At 40.8% G+C, this 15,737-nt stretch overlaps 1 protein-coding gene across 2 annotated transcripts in view; it reads left to right on the plus strand.

The window, feature by feature from the left end:
• The window catches only part of gpc5c (glypican 5c), a 102,708-nt gene that overhangs the window by 39,113 nt on the left and 47,858 nt on the right, over nt 1-15,737 (plus strand). Inside the window, exons 4-6 of one of the 2 annotated variants that reach the window (XM_085141799.1) lie at nt 590-753; nt 1,817-1,873; nt 3,524-3,640. In XM_085141799.1, coding sequence (XP_084997925.1) covers nt 590-753; nt 1,817-1,873; nt 3,524-3,640 — 338 coding nt within the window. The remainder of the gene's footprint in view (nt 1-589; nt 754-1,816; nt 1,874-3,523; nt 3,641-15,737) is intronic. The other variant, XM_085141800.1, reaches the window with a different exon arrangement.

The following is a 15,737-nucleotide window of genomic DNA, read 5'->3' on the forward strand; positions in this document are numbered from 1 at the left end:
AGCCATTACAGTCGGTCTCTCTGGCTAATTGAGGCTCACTTAATAACGCTGCCTAGAGGCTTTTAAGCCAATGAGATGTCATTGATTTTGTCTTTCGTTTTTTGCGGCACACGCCCCTTTATTCATGACCCTGCTGTCTCCTCCTCTCTGCCGCTGGCTTTAATAGCCCGCTGGGAATACTTGCCAATGTTTCCAAGTGTGCACACATGCATTCACCTCCATGAAGTAGTGGAATAGTCTGCATTTACTATCAGACCTCCTGGCTGTAACTCACTCATCAAACCGTTTCTTTCATCGCATCCCTCACTTCATGGCCACTCCTTTCCTATGCTCTCCATTACTCTGAACTTGGCTGTTCCATAGTTCTTTTCACCTTTCTTCCCTCTGTTATCATTCACTTTAATATAGCTGTCCTTCATTTAAAGCGGTGATTGTATGAGTGCGATGAAAGGTATTATCTTAATTGCAAGTAAGTTCTCAGAGTTGTATAGGTGTCAGTGGGTGGTTTTGAAGCTTCACTGCTGTTCCTCCCATAGTTTTATAAGATTTCTTTCTTAACAGGTGTTTGTTTGCTCTGTCCTCCCCACAGGTGGACAAGGTGTGTGACCTGTCTACAGGGGAACCCACACACATGCATCCTACTAGACCCGAGGTCAAAACCTCGACAGTGACCTTATCTTCTCCTTTTCCATCTTCCCCTTCCTCCCATCCTTCATTAGAGGAGTTGCAGGGGCAGTTAGGTCACTTAAAAAGGTAAGGCAAAGCTACAAACATTCAATCCTTTAGTTAGATTCCAAACTTTACTACTGGCTCTTCATTTTTTACAGTCAATGTTTTTTCTTGTTACTTAGCTACACTACTAGATGGAATGTAAACTCCACTTAAATAAAAAATGACTAGGCCTATATGACACGGCCTAAGGGGTTGGCCAGTGTCTATTCACAGCTGTCACTTTTTGCTTTCTTCAAATGGCTAGTTGGATACAATTCACAACCACACACTGTAAATGTAGTGCCTGGTCCAGCTTTTTTGAAAGGGGTTTGCACAGTCCGTGCCCTCCACCTGGCCCAGTCTGAGGCAACTATCCTGTGCCCACAGCATCTGGTAGTGAGGTGAAGTGTGGGTAAGATTAATGTTGACGGACCAACAATTTCCTGTTTACCCAGACGGCCATACCACCAACTCTGCACACTAGCCGGCCTCGAATACATAGCAGCACTCACAAAAACACACACACAGACACCCTCTTGCAGTGTTGTCTACCATGAATCACTGCAGTGATGCCAGCCTAGCTGACAGGTCTGGCCTGGCACTAGCACCACCATTCATGGCAACACAATCCAGCTCACTGCATGCTGCCAACACTGACCAGCGCACATGTGAGTGCTGACCACATCAGAGGCACGGCAGCACCAAGTGCAGTAAAAGGAGACTCGTGTACAGCTGAAAAATATGAAACATGATAGAGTAAAACAACATTTATATTTATTATATATTTAAATCTTTGCACATGTGCATATGTTTGCATGCATTTGTTTACTGACTTGACAAATTCATTCCATTTACTGTCTCAATTTTGATGTGGTGTGGGGAAAAATCGGTTTCGATTTATATGTGGTATACTCAGTGTCTGCATGTGCATGATTAATCACTCTCTTCCAGGGTCAAATGACTGTCTTTTCTCCCTCTTCCCCATGTGTCCTGTCATGTCACCCTTTTTTTTCTTTTTTTTCTTTCCCTCAATCCCCATTTCACCTCCCTGCATCCTCCTTGCTTGCAACAATCTCACCGGGACTCCAACTCCCATCATTCCCAGTTCATTCCCTCCGAAACATTTCAAGAAAAATAAACAAAATCTGGGAATCCTCTCTAGGTAAGCATGAACCCAAGAGACACACTTTTTTCTTTTAGAAATGGAAGGTGGTACAGTATTGTGCTACTATAGATTGTTCAGATACTGCTAACAGGTGATTAACTTTGTGTTTTGGGAGATGGGTGCATATTGCATGTCTTACAAACAGCGGTTTCATCAATGGACTCGACACATTACCCTATATTCCCCCATGTGTTTTTAAGCCTCTTTCTCACGGGTGGCGGCAATGTGTGTCCGATCAAAATATCATGCCATTGTTTTGTTCATGATGACAGTGTCTATATTGATAGCATCTGTTAGCTGTTCTGGGAAGCTAAGAAATTACCACACAGCATCATTGAGAAAAATGTGCTGATGCAATGAAGTGGTCACATTCAAAGCCATTCATTTCCTGCCACCATCAGTATCATCACATGGGTGCAGGTCATGCTTTCATGCTTGTTATTAGCAGTGTTGGGAAGGTTACTTTTAAAATGTATTCCACTACAGATTACAGAATACATGCCCCAAAATGTATTTTGTAACATATTCCGTTACGTTACTCAATGAGAGTAACGTATTCTGAATACTTTGGATTACTTAATATATTATCATACTTTTTTACAACTACATGAATGTACTATTGCTGTGTGATTTATTACTATTACTGAAGGTTACTCACCATAATACCAACTAGATTTTTAAATCTTAATATAAAATGAGTAACAGTAGGTGGACATTAGGTAAGGCTGCACTTTTTGCAGTCATCTTGTATAGAAATGTATTCGGCGCGTATATAAAACAGGTCTGCCTCTGGCTAATGCATCGGTTCTGTGTCGGGCTCTTAGCCGAAAACTAGCTTTACTTTGTTGTCTGGGTCAACTTTGCAGAGAGAGTTGAAAGGCTGCTCCAACGGAACTTATTGTTTCGGAGGAAAACACGAACACAGTGTACTGTCGAGTCTTAATAGCTTACTTACAACTGGGCTCGTCAGACACTCTTTTTGGCTGCAGTGGTTATTATTATATTTACATGCTTCCAGCTCCCGTTTCTGCTCGATGACAACTCGTACTTTTCCACTCTCCTTTTTCTCCTTCCCTCGCACTCACAGACACATAAGGGGTATGGCAGTTGAGGCTACATTCTTTAGGGCGATGCCTGTAACACTCTGCCTATTGCCTTCATATTAAATCATTTTTAAAAATATTTCTTTACGTCATTATGAGACGCGAGATTGAGACACAGGCACTGAGCCTCTTAATGCGTGTTTTGTTTGGGTTTCCACCAGCATGGAATTACCAAAAATAGAGAGGGCATAGCCTAACATATGAAACAGGAAAAGACCGCCGTGTAATCCCTTTACTTCAGCAAAGTAACTGTATTCTGAATACCACCTTTTTAAACGGTAACTGTAACGGAATACAGTTACTCATATTTTGTATTTTAAGTACGTAACGGCAGTACATGCATTCCGTTACTCCCCAACACAGGATATTAGTGTAATTGTACGGAAACACAGTGCCTCACCACCAGGTGCCCCGAAAATGTGACCACTAATGGCACAATTGCACGGTGCAATTCTCAATTTTAAACTTTCAATTTTAAGTGTACCGATTGTGAAGAGGAAGATATACGTCTGTATAAAAATTATACTTGTGGTTTTTTCCCCAGGGATTTTTTGATGACCCTACATCGCTATAAGTCCTTCTTTGGCATGTTACCAGAGCTTCTATGTGAAGTGGCGAATGATGAGTCCGCTTGCTGGAGCAGAGATGGAGTGGTGGAAAGGTAAGAGAAATGTGTTGCGTTAGAGATAAGAGCTTTCTTTTTTGCAAAACGACATTGCAGTGTTGCATGGATGCAGGCTTGTTGGTGTTATTTCAAACAGAGATGTAATACCTTGCCTGAGATTTGACAGAAAGTGACCTCGGTGTTTAAGTTTGTGCGCTTGTGTGGAATAATGTTATGAGTCAGCGTGGCTGGCTCTCGCTAATCACTGTGGAAATAAGTAAGTCATTAAATCAGTCTCTGCACTGAATAAATGCAGGCAGCACAAATGGTTGCAAGGCGCTCCTTTCCTTTGTGCTGGAGTCATTTTATGAGTTGTTCACTATGCCTTTCTCTCTTTCCAATAGTTTAAGAGATATTTATTTTGTGCTGATTTATAGGTGTGGCCCTATAACCCTTTTCCTGTTTATGGTTAAGTACTGTGTGTGGTTATGCATTACTCCATCAACATAAGAAGAACAGACAAATGATGCAGATAACTGAGCCAATGCGAGTCTGTAAATGATTCCCCCTGCTGGATCTGATTCTTAAAAGCTGTGAAAGCTTGGTCCACAATTATGACAAGATTATGTGCTGCTTCTACTGTGGTGGCCTTAAACTGCCCCCCTTGGCATTTCAACTTAGTGCTCTGTTATGGGAGTATTAGCTTTGACAGTGAAAAACAGAGGACCAAATGATGGCTTCCCCCATGAGTGCTTATCAGATCTTTTGGCCCAGATTGAGGTATGCATTATTTTCTACACGAGTACATGGAATAACATCTTGTGCAGGAAGAGATGACTCACATTCTAAGAAGAACCTTTTTATTATCCTCGTTGGATAGCAGTATTTTGATAAAACTCTTCATTGAAGTTAGCTGTACTTCCAAATCTTATTTGTTTTTATTTGGATCTCTTCTCTTCTCTTCTCTTCTCTTCTCTTCTCTTCTCTTCTCTTCTCTTCTCTTCTCTTCTCTTCTCTTCTCTTCTCTTCTCTTCTCTTCTCTTCTCTTCTCTTCTCTTCTCTTCTCTTCTCTAAGAAGCCAAAGTGTGTGCCACATGCTTGTGATCAGATATACACGAGAAAGCAAAAACTGTGCACGCCATCCATAATTCAACTCCTATACAAGAGAGTCTAACTAATGCAGTTGCGATCCTTGTTTGTATTTACTGACAGTGTGTGCGTGTCATTTTACTACTACTACTACTATGAAGACTATAGATTTTTCAGCAACGGTAATGGATTATAATAGTTTGTTGTCACACACTTCCTGGTGGGTGCCAGGTCTTTCCTTATGGTGTCAAGTGTTCTTGGTTTGAATAAGAAAACAGTACCCTACTGAGACATTTGGCACAACTCATAAACTGTTCAGCTTGGCCAGTGGCTATTCAGCTAGCCTCTTTCACTGTATCTGACGCAGTTGGCATGTATTACAGTGAAAGGAGGGCAGGACAGGGCATGAAAAGGGTTGCCATTTTGGTGCCGTGGTGCCCCCTGTGCCTTGGAGTGCCCCTGATGAGGGAAGCATGGTGTAGTGATCACGGCGAGGGAAGCCTTGGCAGCATAAAGATCCATTGTGAAGTCAGTGGAGAGGGGCACAGCCCTGCTGTGGGGACCCCCAAAGCCCGGAGGGTGAACAAAGACCCTCCTATGAAGCTGCATGGGAAAGGCTTGGACATCACTGCCATTACTTACTGCCACTACTGACCATGCCTGGCAAAGTTGTATGAAAATGGCAATGAAGTAGAGAGAAATGAAGACAGTGAGAAACAAAGAAGAGAAACGATTTGTTTTAAAAATACAAGAAGATGAAAAAAAAGTATGATCCTTTATGGACATGTGCTGTTGTGTTTGTCCACATGATAGTCTTCTTTCCTGTATGGTGGACACAAAGCCACTCGGGGCTCAGCGGGTTTTCCCAGTGGACAGGACACAGATGCAGACACTCTCACATATCAGTCCACATGGGATCCATATGCTAGTCAACTGCAGGGGAATCTTTCATTCAGACACAATCATAATGTGCTCAGGCAACGAGACACACATCTAAATGTGGAAACTCACACACACATACAGACACACTTGTAAGCTGTAATACTTCAAAGTACATCAAAGGCATTTGGGATTGAAATTCCCTTCCTCTCTTTATTCAGCAACTGATAACAGAGTGGCAAGCGGGGGGCAAGCAGTTGTAACTAAAAAAAAACAACTAAAACTGTGTTTTGGCAAATGTTCAAAATCTCAGAATATTTACACCGACACAGGTGCAAATACTTTGCTTTAACTTTTCCGGAAAAATAAGCTCAATCAAAATGATCACAGTTTTCTTTTTTTATCTACTATATTTTTAGGTTAGCCACTCACTCGATAGCTATGGTGGTGTTATTACAAAGTGAAAAAAACTCACTTTAATTACATCAATTACCATTCCTGTTTTTCTCACCTTTGAGGTATGCTTAGAGATACTGTGTGCATGTTTTCGCACGATGCTTTATTAATTTTCTTCACTTATCTAATTGTAGTTGGGGGTTTTACTATATTTGACACATAAACTGGATATATTTTAAAACAAAAGGGAATCATTTGCTCTGTGAGTATGCTTCTAAAAATATTTTAAGAAGTTAACCTGACACAAATCTTAGCCACCTAGTGTTGAACTCTTCCAAGCGATTTTTGGTCTGTCTGTTATTTATTATGGCAACCCCTGCCGAATAGCGCGGCTTCTTTAATCTGAAGGAGGCTGAAAGGCACACATGTCTGAAAAAAACAGCTCCAGCTGGTAATTAGACTGTTTCAGAAAAGAGATGTAGAGACTTGCATACAATACTTCTGTGAGAACAAACTGTTTCATACTAGCTGTCCCTTCATGGATCCTAGCGTCCTCATGTTAAGGAGAATGCTACACATCTAAACATGCTAAATGTGTTAGCATGACAGCAATGCTAACATGATCCCTTATCCAACTTAGGGTTGCCGGGGTGCTGAAGCCTATTCCAGTTGTCATACGGTAAGAAGTGGGGTACTTCCTGGAAAGTTCCCAGTCTATCACAAGTCTAACACAGAGAAGCAATAATTCAGACTTAGCTGCTCCCTTTAGGGGTCGCCACAGCAAATCATCTGTCTCACAGTTCAAGGATAAGAGTTCACATCTATAGTTAGCTAACCTAACAGGCATGTCTTTGAACCCACGCAGGTACAGCAAAAACATACAAATACCACACAGAAAAAACCCCAGTCGCCAGCAGGTACAAATCTTAAACTCTCTTCCTGTGAGGCAACAGTGCTAACCATCACACGACCACATTCCCTGCAGTCAGAAATCATTGTGTTTATTGTATAGCCCACTCTCTCTGCATTGGCCTTCATGAGGAGCAATAATCATTGCAACAGCAACAGTAAATCCCTCAAACCCCCATTGGGTTTTTTTAAAAAAATGCAATATTCATGTATACTTAACTTATTCATATTTATACTATAAGTGCATCCTCATTGCTATGGAATTCTGCAGAGAGAGGTGTAGGTGCTTTTTAGTGTATTATTCTAATTATTATAAAAGTTTTTTAAGAATAGATAATTCTGTCACCTATATTATATGACCCAATACAAACGATTCCACTGTATTGGGAGTAGCTCAAGAGATGGTCCACGTACAATACAGCAGTGTGAGTCTTTCTGAATGCCTTGCATTTTTATAAGGTTATGACAATCCATTTGTTTATCATTTTGACATCTGGAATCCATTCTGTTATTGCAGAGAGTAACAGAGAGAGCGCTGCGCTGGGCAAAACCTTCACCCCTTATACTCTCACTCGTTTTTCTTCACGCCTTCTAGTCCCATCCAGTTATAGCCTTCTCTGTGTCTGTCTCTCGGGTTAGGGGAGTTCAGTTCCAAAAAATGCGAGCGAATTGGATAATGAAAGGGGGAACTATAAATTAATGACTATATGCAGACGGAAGACATTCCCTGCTTTGTGTGCAGTCTATGTGCTTCACATATGTGCCTCAAGACCCCTGTTCTGGTGACAAGCAGAACGAGAGAAGTTCGTTGTATTTAAAATGTAAAGTTGCAATAATATGATAAAGCAGACATGGTGGAATTGTGAGTCATGATTTGTTTGCAGAGAAAAAGTGGAGCATTTTGGAAATTGCCTACATATGTTTACATTTTCTGCCTCTACACCTATCCTTTAACCCTTTGCCATTGTCTGCAACTGCTTCCCATTTTACTACCTCAATTCCCCTATTCTACTTCCTAAGCTCTTATTCAGCAGCCCCTTCCTTTCCCATAACCCTGGTCTACTTCCTGGGACCTTAGTATGACCCACGCTGCATTGCTTTGACTCTTTTCTCTTTGGGCCTGCGTCTTTGTGGTGTGGGTGTGTATATGTGTGCGCACTCGAGAGAAAGAGAAAACAACAGTGATCATATTTCAGTATTTGTGAGGTATTTATACTCTCTGAAGAAATGCTTGGATTCGGAGTTTGGATTCATGGATTTTCTAAAAATGGGGACAAGTTTAGATGTCAGCAGATGTAATTCTGTTGGCATATACAGCTATTTGCCAATGTGGTTCCTGCATGAAAAGTGTTTATGAGTTTCAGTCTCTTCAAGTTTTGGTTTTATGGTGTGCCTTGAAGACACTGTATATTTATAAAGTTTCTTTCCAACTTCTTTCAGTCTTATTCTGATTGTTTTTATAGAGGAGATGCAACTTCTCCCTTAGAGTCAGTCAGTGCACTCGGTTGAGCTAATATAATTAAATTTCCACAATAGATTGGTATGTTTTACTGGAGCAATTCCTACTGGGCGAGGTAGACACTGTGCACTCACTAACCTCAGTGCTTGCCCACTGGCAAGGCAGCAAACTCACAGCAGAAGAGAAAGGATGAGAAGGAGAGGATATATGTGGTGGGGAGAGGGTTAAGGAAGTATGAAAGAGAAAACAGTGGATGGAATGGCAGATGAACTCATGGATAGTTGAGGGGGAAAAGGAAGATATAGGTCAGTGGCAGCAGGAAGCAGCGGCTTAAGGAGAACCCTCTGTCTTTGTGGCTTAATTCACTCTATGAGCCTGTTTGAAGTTTGCACTGTTTCTCTGGTTGGCAGCCAATAGTGGTCAGTGTGTCACTGTCTTCTGTGTGTGTTTGAGAGTACTGTGCATTCAAGAAATTCTGTTCAGTTTGACATTTAAGTGTAAAGAACTAGTGAAGAAAGGACAAAGAAAGCTTAAATCTCCATGATGTCAACACCGCTGCAATATGCAGTTAAATGGATCAAAAGGGATGCATTTGAAACAAAGTTTTATTGTACGGTATCGGAGTGCCTTGAACGACTTTACAGTTACTCAGTGAAGCTCATATTTACATTCACTCACTTAGCATACACTCCATGATTATCATGTTACAGTGTCACAACTCTGTGCATATCTATTGTTAAAGAACTTATAATGAAAATTCATTTACTTTTTGCTTTAATATAATAAAATCCAAGGTTACAGCATGTGTCACAGTTATATTTATAGAGTTTTACCACACCAAACAGTTGTTTTGCCATTCAGTGCTACATATGTGCGACTTGTTGTTATGAAAGGGACAAAACTTTATCTCAAGTAATACAGCCCATAGTAAGAGACAGTTATATCAGAACTACACACTCATAATCTTATGTTCAATGTAAAGTTTGCACTAATCAGAGTTATAGAAAATCTACTCCAGACAAACATATCATATCTATGTGACCACATGATGATGGTGGCTATATGGATTTCACAATTTTTGTTGTCTGCTGACAGCACACATACGGTACTGTAGAAAAGTCTTGAGCCAACTTTCATTCTTTCCTCATATTTTGCTTCCAAGGAGCCAAGCGTTCTTGTAATTTTTTAACGTGATCTTGAGCAATAGTTCTTCATTCTTTCCGAAGTGTTTTTTCTTTCTTTTCTGTCTTTTTATTCTTTTTACCCGTGCATTTTCAGATGAATGCTTTTTTCTTCATTTATTAATCCACTTAACACTGACCTATAAATTATTCAAGCTTAAAAGAGGCAAATAACTCAAGGAGTGCAATATTGTTGTGTCTGCACATAACAGGCGACTTAACGAAGAATAAATTTTAAATTCGAAATCATTTATCTGTATTTCAGGTTCGAGACCACACCTCATACAGTCCTCTTCCAGTTCTCTGCCTATATATGACCCCCCCTGCACACATCATTCATATTTCTCTGGTTAAATCAGCAATAAATGCCAAAGACAACACAGTGTGACAGGCATGAAATAGTAATTTTACACCAAGAAGGCGAGGAGCTAGAGTATCTGAAAGTTGTGTCTTTAAGAAATAGGCTAAAAATCCAACAAAGACCTATAGTCAGGGGTGCACATAAGTGGTCCGCAGGTTCGCATTCGCTGTCAAAATAAAAGACGCGCACCAGATAAGAAGTTGCAACGCGCGTTTGTGTACATATAAAAGGCACTGCTTTTGTCCGCTAGAGTGGGATTTTCACGGCATATTCTGCACCACATCTCTGTGCGTTCATCATTTGTTTGAAGCCAGCTCCCCTCCTGCAACCACTTTTCCAAGAATACGCTTCTTTTGCGGTTCGGACTCCTTCTGACATTTCTTTGGAGGTGGAGCAACACCAAAGTAATTGCTTAAAGGAGCTTGCTTCTTCGACATCTTTAAGAGTTCTAAACAAATGTCTGTGCTCCTCCAGAAAATCTTATGTTGCAACTTCTTATCTGTTGCGCGTCTTTTATTTTGACAGCGAATGCGCACCTGCGGACCACTTATGTGCACCCCTGCCTATATTAGTAGTAGTTGAGCCTACTATTCACTGAACCCTCGTTAGAATTGGTCTCAGTGGAAGGGTGGTTGACAAAATGCCATTCATAAAGCAGGAAAAATAAGGAGAAAAGGATCTGAGCTGAAATTCACTGGCAACAGTGAATTGGAGTGATGAATCAAAGTGACCAATTTTTGGTTTAAGCATCAGAGTGGCAGCAACTACATTTTTCACCATACAGATGATCTCAAAGGCACCACTAATGAAGTAAAGGCATGGTTAGAGTGGAACTCTATCAGTCACGGATTGACCTCTCTAGAGCCAGGACCTCAACTTTATTGAAGCAGTGTGATATCTATAATGATAGAGGTCAGAACAAAAGGCAGCCAACATCCTTCAAGTAGCCTGGAGAACAACTCCTGAAGGCTACTTCAAGAAATATCAAGGAAGCTTACCTAAGAAATTTCTGGCTGTGTAGAAGAATACAAGTGGTCATACCAAATACTGACTTTCAAGCTCATTTGCAATAACAAGCTCTGTTATCACCTTGTATTGTGTATTTAATTTTATATTTGCACATTTCAATAAATCACTGCAGCTATTATAAGACATGAGGGGCAGCTTAAGTACTGTAATACATCCAACACACAACTGCATCACACAGTATGATCAAATTTGACTTTCAGAGCTAAGCACCTCTGTCATAACTATTTTTAGAAACAATTTTATCATTTTCCCCAATAGATTCATCAGACCTTGCACATAAAATACAGACCTGACCTAGGCAAGACATTGATATATATATATATCTTACTGTATGAGGTAATGTTTACCTGTAGACCTAAATTTAGGGCATACAGTGAGTATTGGCAACATTCCCTGTAGAGTTTTTGTGTAAATGTGAGTACAAGTTTCAGTTTCCAGTGAGTGTTTTTTACAATCAAAGTGAGAATGTGAGCAAGGCGTCTGCTTTGAGTCTAGTTACAAGTTTAACAGTTATGCCAAGCTTTTACTGAAACCCACTGCAAAGGTATATGAATTTAAAATGAAAAAGAATGACCGGCACGGGAGGAGAGAAGGAAAACCAGCTCTGTACAAACAACAAAAGTACAGTCCACTACTGTGGAGGCTGTTGTGTGTGCCTGTGATCTGTGTTCAGTGTGTGTATGTGGTAACCTGAAACCACAGGGAAAACGTTCCTAGAATTCCTGGTGGGTTTGGTGTCATGGCTCGCTCACTGGAACCCCCTGAGTGGTGCTGGGAATGCGGCCTCTCCACGGAAGAGCAACAGAATAAAGGGAAAGTCCCGCCCTATTTTCATACATTCATATACACTTGCTGCCATGTAAATGCATGCACGCACACACACACCAATTAAGGAATATATACATGAAATAAAGGTAAAGGAGAACACTTCTGAAAACAAATTCATGAACTATATATTCAAAATATATTTGACTAGTTTCTGTGTCTTAACCTAATCATCTATCCTTTGCTCTGTGACCGTATTTGAAACTAGAAAAAGTTGCATTTCCTGCGAAAATGCAGTGTGAATGCCTTGTAGTGGAATCTGAAAACAGCAGAAGAAGGGGAACTGTCTGCTGAAAACACTGTGGAGAAGCTGAACTCTTTGCTGAAAACTGCTTTACTTGAAAGGGTACACTGAACAGTATCAATAAAGCACAGTGCATGCAAGCGGAGAAGAATTGTGCCAACAGCCACAGGTATAATTTGAACATGCACCACCGGGTTTCACAGCAGCTGCTCATCTCACTGAGCCAAACTAGTTCTTGTCCCAACGAGAGATATGGTGAGAGATAAAATATGCAGGGTGCCGAAGAAGCTGACTTGTGCTTAAAAGAGGTGAAAAAACAGAACTGTATGCTTAAAACAGAAGAAAAAGCTGAAATTTTGATGAAAGAACAGAAGAGGCAGAATTTTTTTAGGCTACTCATCTCACTGAGCCAAACTGGATCTCAAGTAACTAAAAAAAAGGTGAAAAAGCTTAAAATTCTGTTGAAAAGATGTGTACTTTTTGAATTTTTTTTAATGAAAAAAGACAAAGAAACAAAAAATTGGGCTGAAAAGAGGTGAAGAAAAAGAAATTTGTTCAGAAAAGAGGTGAAAATGCTGAATGTTCAGCAAAAAAGAGATAAGGAACCTGAAATTTGTGCTGAAAAGAGCAGAAGAGGCTGAAAATTGTGCTGATAAGAGGTTAAAAAGCTGAAAATTGTACTGGAGAGAGGTGAATTAACAGAATTTTTTTGCTGAAAAGAGGTTAAGAAGTGGAACTTTGTGCTGAAAATAGCGCAAAGTTCCACTGCTTTTTTTAGCAGAATTTCTGCTAAAAAATGAGGTAAAGAAGCTGAAGTTTGTGCTGAAATTAGCTGAAGAATCTGGAATTTGTGCTGAAAAGAGGTGAAAACACTGAAAATTTTGCTGAATAGTGGTGAAGAAGCTGACATTTGCATTGAAAAGAGTTGAAAAGATTGAACTTTTAACTAAAAAAATGTTGCCATAAGCGGGACTCGAACCCTGCCCTCCTTCTCTGAGAACGGCTGCTCATCTCGCTGAGCTAAAACATGGATCAGCCCAGCAGGCAAAACTGGTGATCACACTGATAATGTAGTCCCATTCAGCAAAATGGGCCAAAAAAATGGCATAAAAAGCTTAATATCTCAAAAAGTATAAAAGTTATTAGCACCAAAAGATACAGCAGGAATTAGCAGAAGGAGCAGAACAGTAGTTAGCCAGCAAAGGTCTGAGCAACTAGAATAATAAGGTAGAAGAATAAAGAATAAAGAGAAACAGGAACTCACAATTATGATTTTGGATCCAAGTGATAAATGCAAACTGGATCTGGTTCATAATATAACTGCCAGATTTGATCAGTGATAGAAGGTGTTGACTTGGCTGCTTCACGAATGGCCCCCTGCTGAGGAGAATCAACAGCGCTCAGTTTAACAGGGCTCCAGTTAGCTCATTTTTTTCTTCTGTTAGCCAGAAACAAAAGATTAACACAATTCAACCCTTTGGCCATAACTGTTAAATAATAATAGTAGCTTGTAATTCAGGTACTAGGGCAAACGGCATACAATCATAGACTTGCAATGTATTTAAGCAAGCGAACCTCAATACAACACTTAATTGATGGGTGTGCTGTGCCTAGGTGAGCTAACAGAGTGCAGTAGGCATCAGATAAGAGTCCAGTAGCTGACTGTATGTGGGGGAGGGACACACAGAGCTCATTTATCAATACCAGTAACATGTGAAATTATGTGGTTTGACCAATTTCCCTAATGATATGATAACAAAAATTAAAAAAGGTAAAAGATTAAAAAAAATTAACATTTTTAGCTCACAGTTGGCCTGCAGTTGTTGGGACTGTTGCCACACATCAGGAGTTTTGGGTTAAACCTGCTGGCTGGGGCATTCCGTGTGGAGTTTGCATGTCCTCGCTGTGCTTCTATTGGTTCTCTCTAGGTACTCAGGCTTCGTATCACAGTGTGAAAACATGCTTGTTAGGTTAACTGGTGTTTCCAAATCAGCAGTAGGTATGGATGTGAGTGTGATTTGTTGTCTGTCTTTGCGTGTTAGCCCTGCGATAGACTGTTGACCTGTCCAGGGTGTGCCCTGCCTCTTGCCCAGTAACAGCTCATATATCCTCCAGCTCCCCGTGGCATTCAGCTTCATCAGTGGTGATGGTGCAGTCGTGCTTCCCTTTAGGTTTTAAAGTGGGGCTAATTTCAGGTTAGGATCTGGCTCAAGGACCTTGAGTCAAGGTACTATCACACACTGCAACAAGGAGAAAGACAGCACAAGTTTGTAAGAGTAGAAAAAGTAGCTTACTTCACCAAAGACACAAGTAACTTAGCATAGAGAGAGTGGAACAAAACAGAACACATGCAGACAAGCCCGGTTGAGAGGAATCTCCCCTGAGAGTGCCAGAGTCAGACTGCAGAAGGATTGAGGTTTTAAAGGCCAATGCAGTGCAGTGCCTCTAGTCACTTCCTGTAAGCTGGAGCACAGCACATAGAACCTTAAAGCCTGAGTGCCTTAGGATTTTCACAGTGCTACTTACTTACTTCATGAAGATTAGAAATATGCTTTGGCCCAGATAATTAAGCGATTTGCAACACATGCAGCAGTGCTTTTAAAATATTTCCTGTAATGAACTATAAGTCAGTATGCAATAACATCTATTTGCATATCTGTGTAAAATCAAGATTTTGACATTGTTAAAGTCCCAAAAGACCACCAGCTTGACGAATGATAATGAAATCACAGACACCTAAGAAGATTAATTTCTTATTAAAGATATTCACATATGCCTGCTCATGACAAACATGATAGCTATGGCTGGGAATTCTGCCAAGAAAGCCATTTTGTCAATGTGTTTGTCAGTGCTACCATCTGCGTGACTTCATTTGGATAACACCTCCCTGAACTTTGCCCTTCTTCTCTTTGCCTGCAGTACAGTCACTCTGTTTTACTTCTTGACTTTTATAAGAGTTTGCACAACATTGTGATATATATATATATATATATATATGTTATTCTGGTGTCAGTAAGCTGCACTTAGAGCTGACTCCTTCTATTGGTCAATCGCTATTGATATATGAGTGCTTGTGGGTTATCTATCTGTATATTGATTGCATATAGACACAGTGAATGTACTTTGTGGCCGTCTGTGCATGCTCTGAGTGGGTGTGCATAGGTTCATGACAGACGATGGGTTTGACTCCCATGTGCCCTTTGCGGCAGCAGAGAATCTGAACCACGACCTCCTCCGTCAGCACTCCCACAAATCCCCTCTACTCTGTACATGGGTATGTCTGCATATGAAGATGTGTTTTTTTAATGCCTTGAACATTACCACTTAATGCCCTTTACATATACAGGGAATATGGAGGGCTACAGTACAGTATGTGACATTATCCCTTCCTCTTTTTTTGTCCCTGTGTCTCATATATTTTGGTCACTGAACCTTTATGTGAACACAAAGCCAGCTTTTACATACATATGAAAAATATAAAATGTGGATTGTGCAGATTCAGCTTACGAGTGGTGGACCCCATGACTGGGTTTTAGTTTACCCTGGAGCTGTCAACCTTAAGCATTAGATCACGCCTTTCTGACCCGGATTAGACAGACAGACAGACAAACAGGTGGTCGAACCACCCCGGAGGATCATGGTCCACTCCACCCGTCTGTCCTCTGTGGCATAGTTTACCCTCCTGGCTCTGCTCCTGCCTGCCCTTGTCTGCCTTCCAAACACCAACTGCCCCACCAGCTTCCCCCCAGACCTCTGGCCTCAGTTATCCATGCTCTCCTCGG

This window comes from Neolamprologus multifasciatus, chromosome 18 (genome assembly GCF_963576455.1).
Source record: "Neolamprologus multifasciatus chromosome 18, fNeoMul1.2, whole genome shotgun sequence".
NCBI lineage: Eukaryota > Metazoa > Chordata > Actinopteri > Cichliformes > Cichlidae > Neolamprologus > Neolamprologus multifasciatus.